The sequence below is a fragment of the Coptis chinensis genome, chromosome 2, assembly GCF_015680905.1.
Source record: "Coptis chinensis isolate HL-2020 chromosome 2, ASM1568090v1, whole genome shotgun sequence".
In the NCBI taxonomy this organism is placed as follows: Eukaryota; Viridiplantae; Streptophyta; class Magnoliopsida; order Ranunculales; family Ranunculaceae; genus Coptis; species Coptis chinensis.
In genome coordinates this window covers 103472467-103485923 of record NC_141457.1, presented here as the reverse complement: position 1 = coordinate 103485923, position 13457 = coordinate 103472467, and the positions used below count along the sequence as shown (strand labels likewise).

General features: G+C 34.9%; 1 protein-coding gene across 2 annotated transcripts; it reads left to right on the top strand.

The window, feature by feature from the left end:
• Positions 1-6227: 6227 nt before the first annotated feature.
• On the top strand, positions 6228-12651 carry LOC147519890 (la-related protein 1C-like). 2 transcript variants are annotated; one of them, XM_086591416.1, is made up of 6 exons: positions 6228-6987; positions 7100-7700; positions 7778-7925; positions 8033-8123; positions 11351-11422; positions 11629-12651. In XM_086591416.1, exons 1-6 carry the CDS (start codon positions 6541-6543, stop codon positions 11890-11892), a joined length of 1623 nt encoding a protein of 540 aa, XP_086447542.1. In that variant the 5' UTR covers positions 6228-6540; the 3' UTR covers positions 11893-12651. The 2 variants fall into 2 exon arrangements, with proteins under 2 accessions (XP_086447542.1, XP_086447543.1); XM_086591417.1 differs by having other exon boundaries at positions 6250-6987; positions 7778-7895.
• The last annotated feature ends 806 nt before the right edge of the window (positions 12652-13457 follow it).

Here is a 13457-nt window from a genome sequence, read left to right as displayed (position 1 = left end):
AGAGAGATGAGTGCGATAGATAGTGGCAAATATTTTTGCCCTAGTGGAAAATTTTGGGTGATTTTTCCATTGGCAAAAGAGTTTAGAGGGGGGGCAGTGGATTCTATTTTTCCACTTCTAGTGGGAAAATTTCATTTGCCGGTAAAATGTAAATAGTGTTTGCCACTATCCTTAAATGCAGCTAAACACTGGCTAATTGTGCATCTAGTGGGAAAATAAAATTTGTCACCCCCATTTGCCACTAAACAAGCACAGCCTTGCCATTCCAGAGTATTACATTTTAAGAGGATACATCATACATCGTAATTGAGGTCCCGAAGGTACAGTTACAGTAATAAACATTCCTTCAGCACCGAAATGGAGCCTAGCTGATTAGCCCAAATCCGAGTCATTTTAACTTCGTTATTGGGCTCTGGCTTCAGTGGAAACACCCAGATCCGGGTCAGTCTACAATTAAATTATGAGTGAGACGAAAATTTTGGTGAAAATTCAAAATTAGGAGAAGGACTAGAGATAGTATTTTCTTTGTATGTATGTACAGGAATTCTGATGCTCTTACATGGTATCACAAACAACTGCAACTTGATCGGTTTGTGTTGCCGAAGCATAGCAGCTGTGCTTTCGGCAGGCCCAACTGAAGAAATATCGCTTACCTACTAAAACTGGGCCAAATACTCAAATAGCATAAAACCTGGAAGTGATGGGCTACACAGAGTCACAACACACAGAATATTAATTGGGCCTGACCAAAGCTCCTTAACAAGGCCCAAATATGCTGCTGTTTGCCCAATACAGCGTAAAATACAAAAAGTATTATTTGAGCAGTGCATGAGTGATGCGTGAAAGCGTGATATACTGATATTTCCCATCTTGTTCTATACCAAATTGTCTGTCGTCGGGCTTACCGAAACAGCCATGGCAAAGACGAATCAAGTCAATTTGCACAACACCTAATTCTTGAGATATTCTCAATACTGATAATTTTGGAAGTTATTTTTCACAATTTACTGGACCTGATACTTGAAAGTCTGTTAGGATTATGGGAGGAGCGGCTCAAGCCATTTGTGGCCCTAGGCGACGTTCCAAAAGTTTTTTAACTACCATTGATTACACTCACTTTTTGCATGATAAATTAAAAGTTATTTATTAGAGAAAAACGAAATATTTGTTTGAGAATATAATTGCATTTAGGGCATGTTTGGTGGCATGGATTGGATAGCTTATATAATAAATAAGGCCCTTGATAAGTTCTTTAGTTGTTTGGTCCAGTCTATTTACTAAATACGAGGCCACAACTTATGAATAACGAATACAAAAAAAATCCAATAATCAGTATAACGTTATCTCTTAATTTAGGTGCAATAACAATATTCATTGTGTAAATTAGATCAAGAGTTGCAACAAAAAGCTTTTTTTCTTCACGCGCGCGCTCATCTCCCTCCATTCCTATCTCCTCCACCATGCAAGCACTTAAAGCATTAAGCATCTAGTCTTCACCTCCTCCATTTTTCATCATACAAAATAAAAAAAATAATAAAAAAAAACCTCCATTTTCACCTCCTTCGTCTCTCTCTACACAACATTTCTTAATTTCTCAAAAGATTTAAAGTTGGAATTCATCCATATTCTCACATACATTAAACCCAATTTTATTTGGTTATTGTTGCTCTAAAAGAAGTTGATGTGATTTATCTTTTTGATTTTTTTTTTGAAGAATATAGAAGTATGTTTGGAGTTGTTTTTGCAATTAGTTGTGAAGCTTGCAATAATCTGATTTTGGTTTAATTGAAGGTTGGGATTTTGATTTTGGTTTAATTGAAGATTTTGGTTTAATTGAATGTTGGGATTTTGGTTTTGGTTTTGAAGGGTGGGACAATTTTGGTGGGAGAAGAGAGATGGAACCAAACACTTTCTACATTTATCATCTATGGGACATTAACTACAAGAATTGGATACTCCAAATATGATCAAGTACCACGTTATACAACACTAATTGTTACTGCAAAACAGAACCTTAATATTTTTTCAAATGTTATTATATAAATTTGTAACTATTCTAAAAATAATAAAATTGAAAAATGAAATCCAAACTAGTATGTGCTGAGTTGGTGGCCATTTGGACTGTTGGGGCCTAAACAGTTGCTTATTCTTCTATAGGGGTGAGCCAGCCCTAGATTCTGATTAATTGGCATTCCAACCGCTATTCCCTACAATTTAGTTTTCAAGGTTTATAGGCAGTTGCTTAACAATGTGCTTTAGTTACGCAAAAAAAAAAAACTATTAATGTATTTTGGGTTGTTGTTGTTTTTCTTTTTTTCTTTATTATTTTTATTTTTCATTATTTTTTTTTGAATAGTGTCGCAGGTAATTTGTTCTCTTTCCCTAGTCCTCATTGGACTTTGTTAGAGTGATGGGTACTTATATATTGAGTTTAGACTTTGGATACTTAAGAGTTGAAGTCGTGGCCTGGGGTAAGGCCATCAAGGCAACGGCCTAGGCAATTGCTCAGGCCCAAGTTTTACCTCAATTAAAGGGTCCCATCCAGATTTTGTACTATTGTTTTGTGGTTTAAGGCATGGCCCTTTGGCAATTGCTCAGGCACAAGTCTCTTATTTTTTCGCTAAAAAAAACATAATCCTTCATAATCCTTCCACGCGTAGAAGAAACTTCGCCAACATTCTACCTAATTTCTTCCATCACAATCGGTATTAGAAATTAATAATTTCCTAAGTTGACAAATTATTTTGGGTTGGGCTTTTGTATATGGGATTTTTTGGGCCCATTTTAAGACGTTACCTCGGGCCCGACAATCTCAGTGTTGGCCTTGGTGCAGCCAACCAAAAATACTAGCAAGCATAACTAGTAAATTCGTGGACGGCAAAAGTTCGATATGGCAATTATTCGCCTAAGATTCGAAATTTTCAACAATAATACTTTTAAATATTCGGTCCAATAAAACGCTAACAGTAAAAATACGATATACATATTTTAAATGGGTATAATACGAATGTATTTCTTTAAAAATCGGCTATATATTTTACATTTAAAACTTTGATATATAAGTATATAACGTTTTTATTTTTATTTTTACAATTTTATTTATGAAAAAAATAATAAAAATGTCAAATTTTTTGTTCTACTTACTATTACTAACACATTTATTTTTGGTTCCAACTAAGGCCCAGCCTGTTTTTTTTTAATTTCAAATATCCGGACATTGTAATTCGACAATTATAAGCCCAGCCCAACCAATTCGCGAATTAAACCGTATTATTCAAAAATTCGCCGACTTATTCGTTTTATTCGCTAAACCTTATAATTTGGTGAATTACTAGCTATGCTAGAAAGTAACAATTTGTCTTGTTTAAATGCCGAGAACAAATACTTTTTAAGGTCAGTGACACATTTCCGCATAAGAACAAAGTGTTGAAAATAGCCGGGTTCACATTGAAAATACTTGGCTCAGTACTGCATGACCAAATTAAAGTAACATGTAACAAAAGCTCGCTATCAAAGATACATACTGGTCCTATGAGGGCACCTCGAAAGGAAGGTGTATAATTACACCTCCACATAGGTGCCACTAGGATTTACCATCTCCGACACTCCAATGTATATATAGTATAAAGATATGTATGAACACTATATATAGCTTCCGATTGGAAACTGATAAGAATTTAGAACTTTAAAACAATGGTGTTACTCATGCCTTAACTTATTTTAAGCTGGTGCTCACTCCAAATGATGCCCGAGTCATTTAATTTGTATATGGGTAGAGAATTCTCCACTCGATCTATTAGTTAATTATTAGATACCATCTAGGATTTGCATTCCTATTGGGAGGGTATTTTGTGAGGTCAGGAGTGTAATTTTTACAATTTTATACGGTCTACAATTTACACACCCCATTGGAGATGCTCCTGAAGACACAATGTTGCTATATTTGATCTTGTTTATCAAACAAAAAATATATATATATATATATGCTATAGTCTTGATGTACCTATCGAAAAAATATATATGACTAAATCCTTATATCTTTGTTTTTAAGAGAAACAAACTACTAAAAAGAAACCATGTAATGGAGTTTCGCGGATATTTGGTCTAAACTTCTTCCAGCCAGCATGTAAAACTTTTTATTGCCTTCACATGACAATTTGTTATTTTTATCATACTGAAAATTAACAAATAGTCTCATTTGCCAAAATGGTACGTTTTCATTATTGGCTTTGTTGTTGTTCTTATTGTATGTAATTTACAAATAAAAACTAGCATCTTTTAATTTCTGGATAAACATATATTAAGGTTGACATATTTTACTCCAGACTAAAAGATTGATATACATTCGAACTATGGACAAAGAACCCAGATTCTTAACCCATGATTTCTAAGGTAAAACTTGCCACAACATTTTGTAAGCCAGACCATCTCATTGCATTTGTCAATAAGAAATTAAGAACCCAACTACAACATGATTAATTATTCAACTACTAAAGATAAATAATTTCAATCTCTCCGCCCCAACAACATTTCAAAATTAAAGTTAGTTAAGCACATGTACAATTAAAGATATATAGAAAGCCAAATTTCCAACTATTTAAGAAATTATTTGTGAAAGGAATCACAAATAACAATGTTTGTTATGCCATTTATAATTAAGTCCTTTCCTCTCATCTTTTTGTAATTTATTGACAAAGACGCAGGTCCATGATGCTCAAACGCCACAGACTTAAAACATAATGGTTGGTATATATTACTCGCAATTACCTTTTCATGGTGATCTCACTCCGCTTCTGTCAGCCTTTATGTGCACCAATTCACCAGTAGCGGAAGAGAGGGTTACGTACAATACATAATTCATTTATTTATATTTATTTATGTTTATTCTATCATATTTATTTATTTCTAATATTTTATGTATATTAATATATGAAATGGACATCACATTTTAAGATATAGTTGCGTTATTTATATATTATCCAAGCAGTGAAGTTACCATATAAAAAAAATTAGATAACCAACCAAATGCAGCTTGTAAGATTTTTGGTTCTCCATTCTCCTAAGGGCATCGAAACTTCAAAAGTATTAAAACCCTTGAAAATAACCTCATTCCTTCTGGCAACCTTGGAGTATGCAAAGTCCGAATTGTATAATCCACATCATCACCCTACTAACAAAGTTCAAGTATGTTTGCATCGAAAAACGAACAAAGTTCAAGTATGCGATATTGGATGATCAAATGGCTAACTAAGGAGAGAGTAGAGGGGAAATAAATTTTCCGATCCTAAACAACTCTCAACCACGAACTTGCCTCTAGTACTATACTACTATGAGACAAATATGACTTGGATTTTTATTTTTTGAGAACATGTAATATATTTTTTTTGGTAATAACATCTAGTAATAGATTGAAAGGTAGATGCCATTCACTTCTTAATAATGAAATTTAGAGTAATGAAGATGAATGAAACGTAGAAGTGCGATTGTGGAACAAATGCAAACTCAGTGTCTGAGGTTTATAGTATATAATATGAAAATGATTCCAATTTTAAAAGTCTTTATTATATTTAATCGTTTTTGTATATATATTTCACTTGTTTTTTGGGCGACTATTCATTCTAGATTTGCAAATGCCAACGAAAGTCTCACAATGTCAACCCACTTTATTAACTACATGTTGAAATCTACATTGAACTATGGAAGTAATGTTTGATGAACACTAAGTATTAATTTTCATGCTTATATGATGATCCAAAACGGTAGAGGTTGTTAATCTTGACGAACGTGGAAAGGTGAATAATTTCGACGAGAATGAGATGTCGAGATCTTGGTGGTCAGTTTGTTATCTCCATCAATTGTCAATGCCCAAAAGAAAATAAAAATTAAATGTGTTTTCTATTTATGTGATGAAAATAAATGTTGAACATTTTATTTCCCTTTTTAAAAAGAAAATGAGCTCAAATTAGTTTAAATTCACAAAGACAATTTGTTTTGGTATAAATATTTATATTTTATACTTGTATATATATATATAGTTAAATTCTATACAGAAACAGATAGACCTGCTACTCTGCACCTTCACTTATTTATTTTTTTCAATTATCTTTTTTCATATTTATTCCTATTTGTATTTGTTTTAGAAATAAAAATCGGAATAGGAAAAAGGCTATTTTGGTCCAAAACAGGTAACTCCCATAACAAAAACCTGGAATCTCAAGTGGTCAGAAGTTAAGGCGTAAAGCCAAAGAGGCGAAAGAAAAAAAAAAAATATAGAGAGAGAGATAGAACTCAGAAGAGAGAGACGCAGATTCGCTCCCCTCCTCCTCATCCTCCATCTCTCTCTTAACTTACGGCCCAAAATCTTTTTTAGATCAAATCCTTTTTAGATCCTTCTTACTCCCTTCAATCACCAAACCCGCATTACTAACACCCCCAAAAAAAAAATCCTTTTTTTATTATTCATTCCACCCCAATTTTGTCCTCCCAAAATTTATTTTAATTTAATTGGAAAACACAAACAAAAAAAAAAACCCTAATTTTATGGCCACCACCGTTTCCGATTCCCCTCGATCATCATCCATCTCCACAACTAATGAATTTCGTCGAAATTCCAGAAATTTACCAGCACCTTGGGCCAATATCGTTCGCGGCGAATCTGATTCACCAGTCTCCATTGATGATGATACTGATTCTGGGAAGGTGATAGTTTCGTCTTCGCCTGATATTTCTGCGGCGGAGGCGGCCCCACCAGATATAATAATAACAACAACATCTGATAGTAGTAATAGTAATAATAATGTAGCTGCTCGGGGGACTAATAGTTCTTCCAAGAAACCGGCTTGGAATAAACCATCGGCAAGTAATGGTGCTGTTGTTGAAGTGGGTCCTGTTATGGGTGCTGTTTCCTGGCCTGCTCTTTCTGATGCTGCTAAAGCATCTCCTAAAGATTCTATCAAAACTCTTCCTGATGGATCTGCTGCTACTCAGGTTCGATTATTGGAGATTTTAATTTAATTTATTTGATATTTTTTTAATTATGTGTTGTATGTTTATGTATATGTATGTTTGGGTTTGCGTTTTGTTGTTTGATGGTTTATAGGGCAATGTGGTTGTTGCTTCTTCGCCGAAGAAACTTGGTGGTAATGCAAACCCTAATTTGGTTAATTTGGTTTCGAATCACACATTACCTGCTAGACAGAAATCTATGAAGCGTGGTGGTGGTGGGAGTGGATCTGCTAATGGTGGGCACCAGCCACATCCACCACCACCACCACCTATGGTGGAAATGTCTCATAATAATTCCACCAAAACCGCGCCTTTGGTTCCTGGTACTTCTCCTAGAGACAATTCTAGTAAGACCCATAACTGGGAAGGTGGATCAAGGACAGGAGGGGGGTCGCAATCTCATGGAGGGAATGAGCATTCACAGCCAAGGAATTCGTTCAGAAGAAGTGGTGGTGGGCATCATCGTGGTGATGGGAACAACCATTATGGGCATGGAAATAATAGGCGTGAGCATGATCGTGCTGCTAATCATGATTCTAACACTACTCACCGGGGTTATAATGGTAGTAGAGATGGACACATGCAGCAGAGGGTTCCTCAGAGAAATTTTGTAAGACCTATGCCGCCTAGTACTGCCTCATTTGTTAGCCCTCAGCCCATTCGGCCTTTTGGCAATCCCTTGAGCTTCCCTGCAGGTAATGTTTTCAATATATGATTTTTTTGTAATCTAATTTGTCTCTGTTCTTGATGTTTTTTTTTCTTTCACTTGCAGATATGCCTCCCCCAGTATATTATGTTCCCCAAACTGATCCCCTCAGGGGTGTTCCCTTTTTTCATCCAGCAGCACCCTTTATGATTCTACCACCTCCAGACCCTACTTTACCTGCTAGGTTAGCAAAACAAATAGAGTATTACTTCAGGTAATCAATATGTTGTATTGTCTTGAATGTGTTACTCAATTTAGTTTTGTTTTAATTATCACTTGTCTAACTTACTGTATTGTGACCCACTTGATCGGTTGTTTCAGTCCTGAGAATCTTTGCAAGGACATTTTCTTGCGGACGTACATGGATGGACAAGGATGGGTATCCATTTCTATAATTGCAAATTTCAATCGAGTGAGTTGACATTTTTCTTTTCAGATAAAAAAGAAAAAAAAATGTTTCTCTATTTTTGTTGATGATTAGGTATGTCAACATGATATCGTTTCTTCATTTGATAGCTATTCCAGGATAATCAGTTCCTTTTCCATATCTCTGTCGGGTAGGTAGTATCATAATTATACTTCTGCATTTCAACTAAGTTTTTCCCTTGCCAGCTCAGTCCTTGATTATGGGGGCTTGAGCCAGTTTGGGGAATTCCATTAATCATTTGTCGATTGAATTGTTACAGAAATTTGTGACATTGAACAAAGGATCTTGAACACATTTTCGTTTCATAATTTTAAATCCTATTATTAGTATCCTATAGGTGTCGAGTTTTTTTTTCACGCTTCACAGACTAGTTTGTTTTTGGTACTTAGAACTAGTATGATTAGGGACGTTTTGGGCTACTCTATATGGTATAATGTAAATAATAAGATCTTAACAGCAGTACGTTCATTGACTGGAGGCATCTTATATCATATCCTGCAGAAATCCTTCCAGTTATTCCACTGTTTCTTTTTAACTTTTTTAAGCATCCTGGTATCCAGAGATGTTAGTCAAATTCTGTTGTTTGAATTTTTAATCTGCCAGTATAATTTATAAGTTGTTATTATCTGGGTCATGGTTGACAAAACACAATGTTTTTTTTTTTTTTTTTTTTGGGTTATTACTGGGCTGAGAAGTGGGGACTTAAAAAGAGGAAGGTGACCAGTCTTCAACTCTTACTGAAAAGAGGGAACTTAAAAAAACTTCAATTACTTGTAATCACAATCCGGTTAAAGTTACATACCAACTTTCTTGGATATATTGTTACGGAAAATTATTGACGAAGTCACCTGTCACCCCTATCTCTGTCGCCTTACACATTTTTTTGATGAAGAGAATACAGAATGGCGCTTGTTAAAGCCTCTGTGTCTAAAATGTTCCTTAGTACTCCAATCAGTGTGGCAATATTGGTTGGAAGTTCACAATAAACTTTAGGATGGTGCTTGTTAAAGTTTCCGCATCTAAAATGTTCCTCAGTATTTCAATCACTATGGCAATATTGGTTGGAAGTTCACAATAAATTTTTGGCTCCCAAGTACATTAGAAAGCATAAATTTTTAGTATAATAACATTAATAGAAAGTTTAAAAATCTTAAACTAAGTTTTGGGCTGTTGCCTGTTGTTATGTTTCAAAGACTCATTAGTAGTTTTGTGTTTGAATAAGTGTGAGAACTTATGTTTGAGTTTCAGATCCCCACATTTTCTGTTCAGTTAAATTATAACCAAAATGAGATACTGCATTAAAATAATGCCCCACAAGGAAAATGTGTGGCTTGATATGGCACGTTTAAATGTCTTGCGATTATATTGGTTTTCTTTCCCATCTCAATAGTTCTTTCCCATCCCAATAGTGTGCTCCTCTGGTTTCCCTTTTTGTTGTTTGGTGGAGTTATCCTGCTTATCTTCCTTGTTTTCTTCTCTAGTTAGCTCGATCCTTAACAACTTAAAATTATATTGGTATTCGTAGTATTTAACTATAATTGTTTGATAGGGGTTTTTATTATTTTGATTATGGTACAATATTGCTTGTTAACTTATATTAATAGTTGATACGATAGACTGATTTTCCTTATATTTGTGGGGTAATCCTTATCACTGCATGCTAATATCAGAACATGATATGCTATACTAGTGGGCAATGATTCCATATGAAATTTACTATGAGGTTATTGCTGTTTTTTGTTGATATATGGCCATAGATTTGGAGATACTGAGTTTGAAAGTACATTTCCCTTATCAGAACCATAGGTGATTATATTTCTATATTTACCTTTTAGCTGATCATTAATTCCACAAAGAGAATGTTGTTTACAAATTATTATATTAAGGACTCATATGTCTCTAAGCCAGAATTAGTGGACTAAGTAAGAGAGTGGTGGGATTTGCTATGTGGTTTGTAGTGGTTGTATAATTTAACTTCAATTTTTACAAAGAGTTCCTTCCTTTAGTTATCACCAATTGAAGATTACAGATAGATATTATTTCGTTCCAAGATTACAGATAGACAGTCTTGATTTTGTGAGATGATCCCTATGATGTCGGATTATCTTCACAAATTATCAGCCCCAAATACATTTCCGTGTAGGCTCAAATAGGCTTCTTAAAACGTACTAAGTGGTCGTATTTTTACCTCCGCTAGTTGGCATAACTCAAACTTTTGGAATTATGAATGTAGTTTGACCTGTACGAGGGTTTGCGTCTCTTTTTTATGGGCTCATTGGATTTGTTGGTGTTGGACTGACGTGAAATAGTCCCACATCACATTAGAAGAGTCAAAAGCCAACTATTTGAGTTGGACATCAACCCCTATCAGTATTGAGACCTTCTGAAAATGGAACCCCGCCCAATGGAGGCCCACCGAACCAGGTTCAGTGGTGGTTAAGACGGGGATGAAGTTAGATCCATGGGGTGTGTGGGCCTTGGTTCGGCGCGCTAGCCAGACACTAACAAGAAATTTATGCATGATTGCCCTTTCCTTTTTTGGTTTTTGTCTTTTTGATGTTTTTCATATTATCATTGTAGTCAATATTTCTGCTCCCCTTCTATAACTATACATCTGTCTCTGTAATTTTCAGTTTTGCATTTATTTTGCTCCCTAGTTTTATTTGTTTAGACTGCCATCTTCAGATAACACGTGGCCTAAACCCTCATTTAATTATCTTTTTCTTTCTTTCGTTCTGATTATTGATTTATGCACAAAGTTAATGTCTTGATTGACTCATACGCTTTAAGATTGTGCTATCCAGTCCATTAAGAAGGTTTTCAGAACTGGAGTTTGCGCTTAGTGGATAGTGTGAGATGAATGGAAGAATGTTTTCTAGTTGTGTATACATAACTTTACATGTTTCGATTAAAGAAATGAAATAACTTCACTATATGTGGTCGGACTTGTGAAGGCCTCTAGTAAATTAGTCATTTCTTTCCTATTTTATACACATACATAATCAGCATCAGTTATATATATTTTCTCTTCACAAGTATTACCAGTTCGTCTCTTTTTGATGATTGGTTATTTTCGCAATGCACTTTTTTAAGATGGATTATTTTTTAGACTTGAACTGGACATGACACATGAATTAGTGCCCTGTTGTTGTCAAACAGTATTTTTGTCAAAGGTTCATATTTGTACGGAGATTCTGAATTTTTCTTTGCAGGTTAAACAGTTGGCGACCAATATCCAGTTTATATTGGAATCTGTGCGTACATCAACCGTAGTGGAAGTACAGGTACGAAAATTTAGTGAAATCTTATTAACAGGAAATTTATGTGATGCAGACAACAAAACGTTGTATAACCTGTCTTTGGTGTCGTAACATAACCTGTCTTTGGTGTAGTATCATAGATTCAAGCTTGGAAACATGAGCTGTTAAATAAATCTTGTTTCCCTCATCATATTTCTCTAGTCTTAGATTAAATATATTCTTGATTGCAGGGTGACCAAGTTAGGAAGCGAAATGATTGGATGAATTGGATTCTGTTGCCTAGTCAGCCTGCGTCTGCTCCAGATACACCATCCTCGAGTACTAATCATGATGTGCTGACCAACCGTCTCCAGAGTATTGGACTAGAGGAGGGGAATACTGCCAGTGGTAATGGTAAGGATCCTGCAGATGCTCATCAACAGGCCTCTTCTGCTGAGGATTTATACGATCAGTCAAAGGCGTTCAATGGGGAAGGTCAGGAGAAACTGCAGTAGTTGTTACCTGTCTTTCATTGTTAAAAAGAAGCTTATGCAAATGCGTTTGCACTAATGCACATTTTTCCTGATTCAAAATGAGGGGGAGGGGATGCTAATGAACAGGTGAATTAGGCCTTTCATGGGTCTTCACTTAGATTAGGGCCTCTCATTTAATATTGCAGAGTGGCTACTCAGGTCAAAATTTGAGAAACGTAGCCAAAAAAACTGGAAAGAAAGAAAGAGGGAAAGAAGAGAAAACAATGGTTATTTTATTGACCTGTTGTGGAGTTACTGGGATGTATAGTTTGCTTTTTTTCTAGAAATATGGTATTTCTGATGCCATGGTTGGGGTTTTGTTCGAGCAAATTTTGAGGAGATTTCCAAGCTATATGTAGAACTTTTTTTCTTTTTTGTTACATACACTGTCAACATTCAACCATGTCCTGAGGTGATGGTAGAAAGGAATATTTGGTTGGTTTCTGTGGATGATAGTGCAGGCCCTGCAACTGAACCTCTGGTACCTTCAGCTGGTTTTTGTACTCTCCCCTCTGAGCCAATTATTTTGATGAGATACTTACCAATATCTTTTCTTCAAGACTAGTTGAAGTCTTTACTGCATAATATGTTTCTGTATGGGGGACCTCTTTATGTGCTATTATGAATTGAGGATGAGATATGATGATTGGCTGGACGTGATGGTTTCATCTCTAGAATTGTTGATTGCAAATTTGGTCTGGCTTATTGAATCCTAATTTACAATAAATATTTTCAATTGAATTTTTGTCATTTTAGATAGGAGCAGGGACTTGAGCAATGTCTATTCTGTGTGGAGCTTTATTATCATCGATTTTAGGGTGCCAGCTGCATATTTTAGGGTTTTTTAGACATACCCCACTCTAATTTTCTTTAGACATTCCCCCTACTGTAACGCTTAATGCCGGTCAACTAGGTTTGACTCTCATTGATAGTTAGTCTAGTTTTCTATTTTCTTTTAATCTAAAAAAAAAAAAAAAAAAAATCTAAAACTCATAATGAAGGCAGAATATGCCCTCAACAGCTATCAAGTACATTAAAATTTTAAACACCTGTTGAGTGTGTTCATGTTTGAGTGTAAAATAGAAAGACTTAATTTTAAATAGTAAATTACGTGCGAAATAGAAATTATTGAGAGTATATTTTGTATTTTAGTTTATTATAGGAGTTTTAGATTATTATTATTTTTTTAGTGGAAGAAAATAGAAAATTTGGACTAACGGTCAATTAGAATGACTTAAATTATCTCTCTCCTTTAAAAAATGCGTCCCCAGTTATACTATTTTCATACGTTTTTTTTTTTTTTTTTTTTCTGATTTTGCTCTCATTTCTCATTGTTTCGGTTTTTGCCTCGCCTATTTTTCTTTTTCCAACAGATTTGCTCACGCAGGAGATATTTGGAAAAACAATCACCGACTTTTCCTCACTCAATATCACCCCCTCCTAATATTACTCCATCAATATCAGGTGTATAATTCTTCTTACTATTCTCTCTGCATATATTTATTGCTCTTCTCAATAACTTTTCTCATTTTGGTATTGATCTCTCT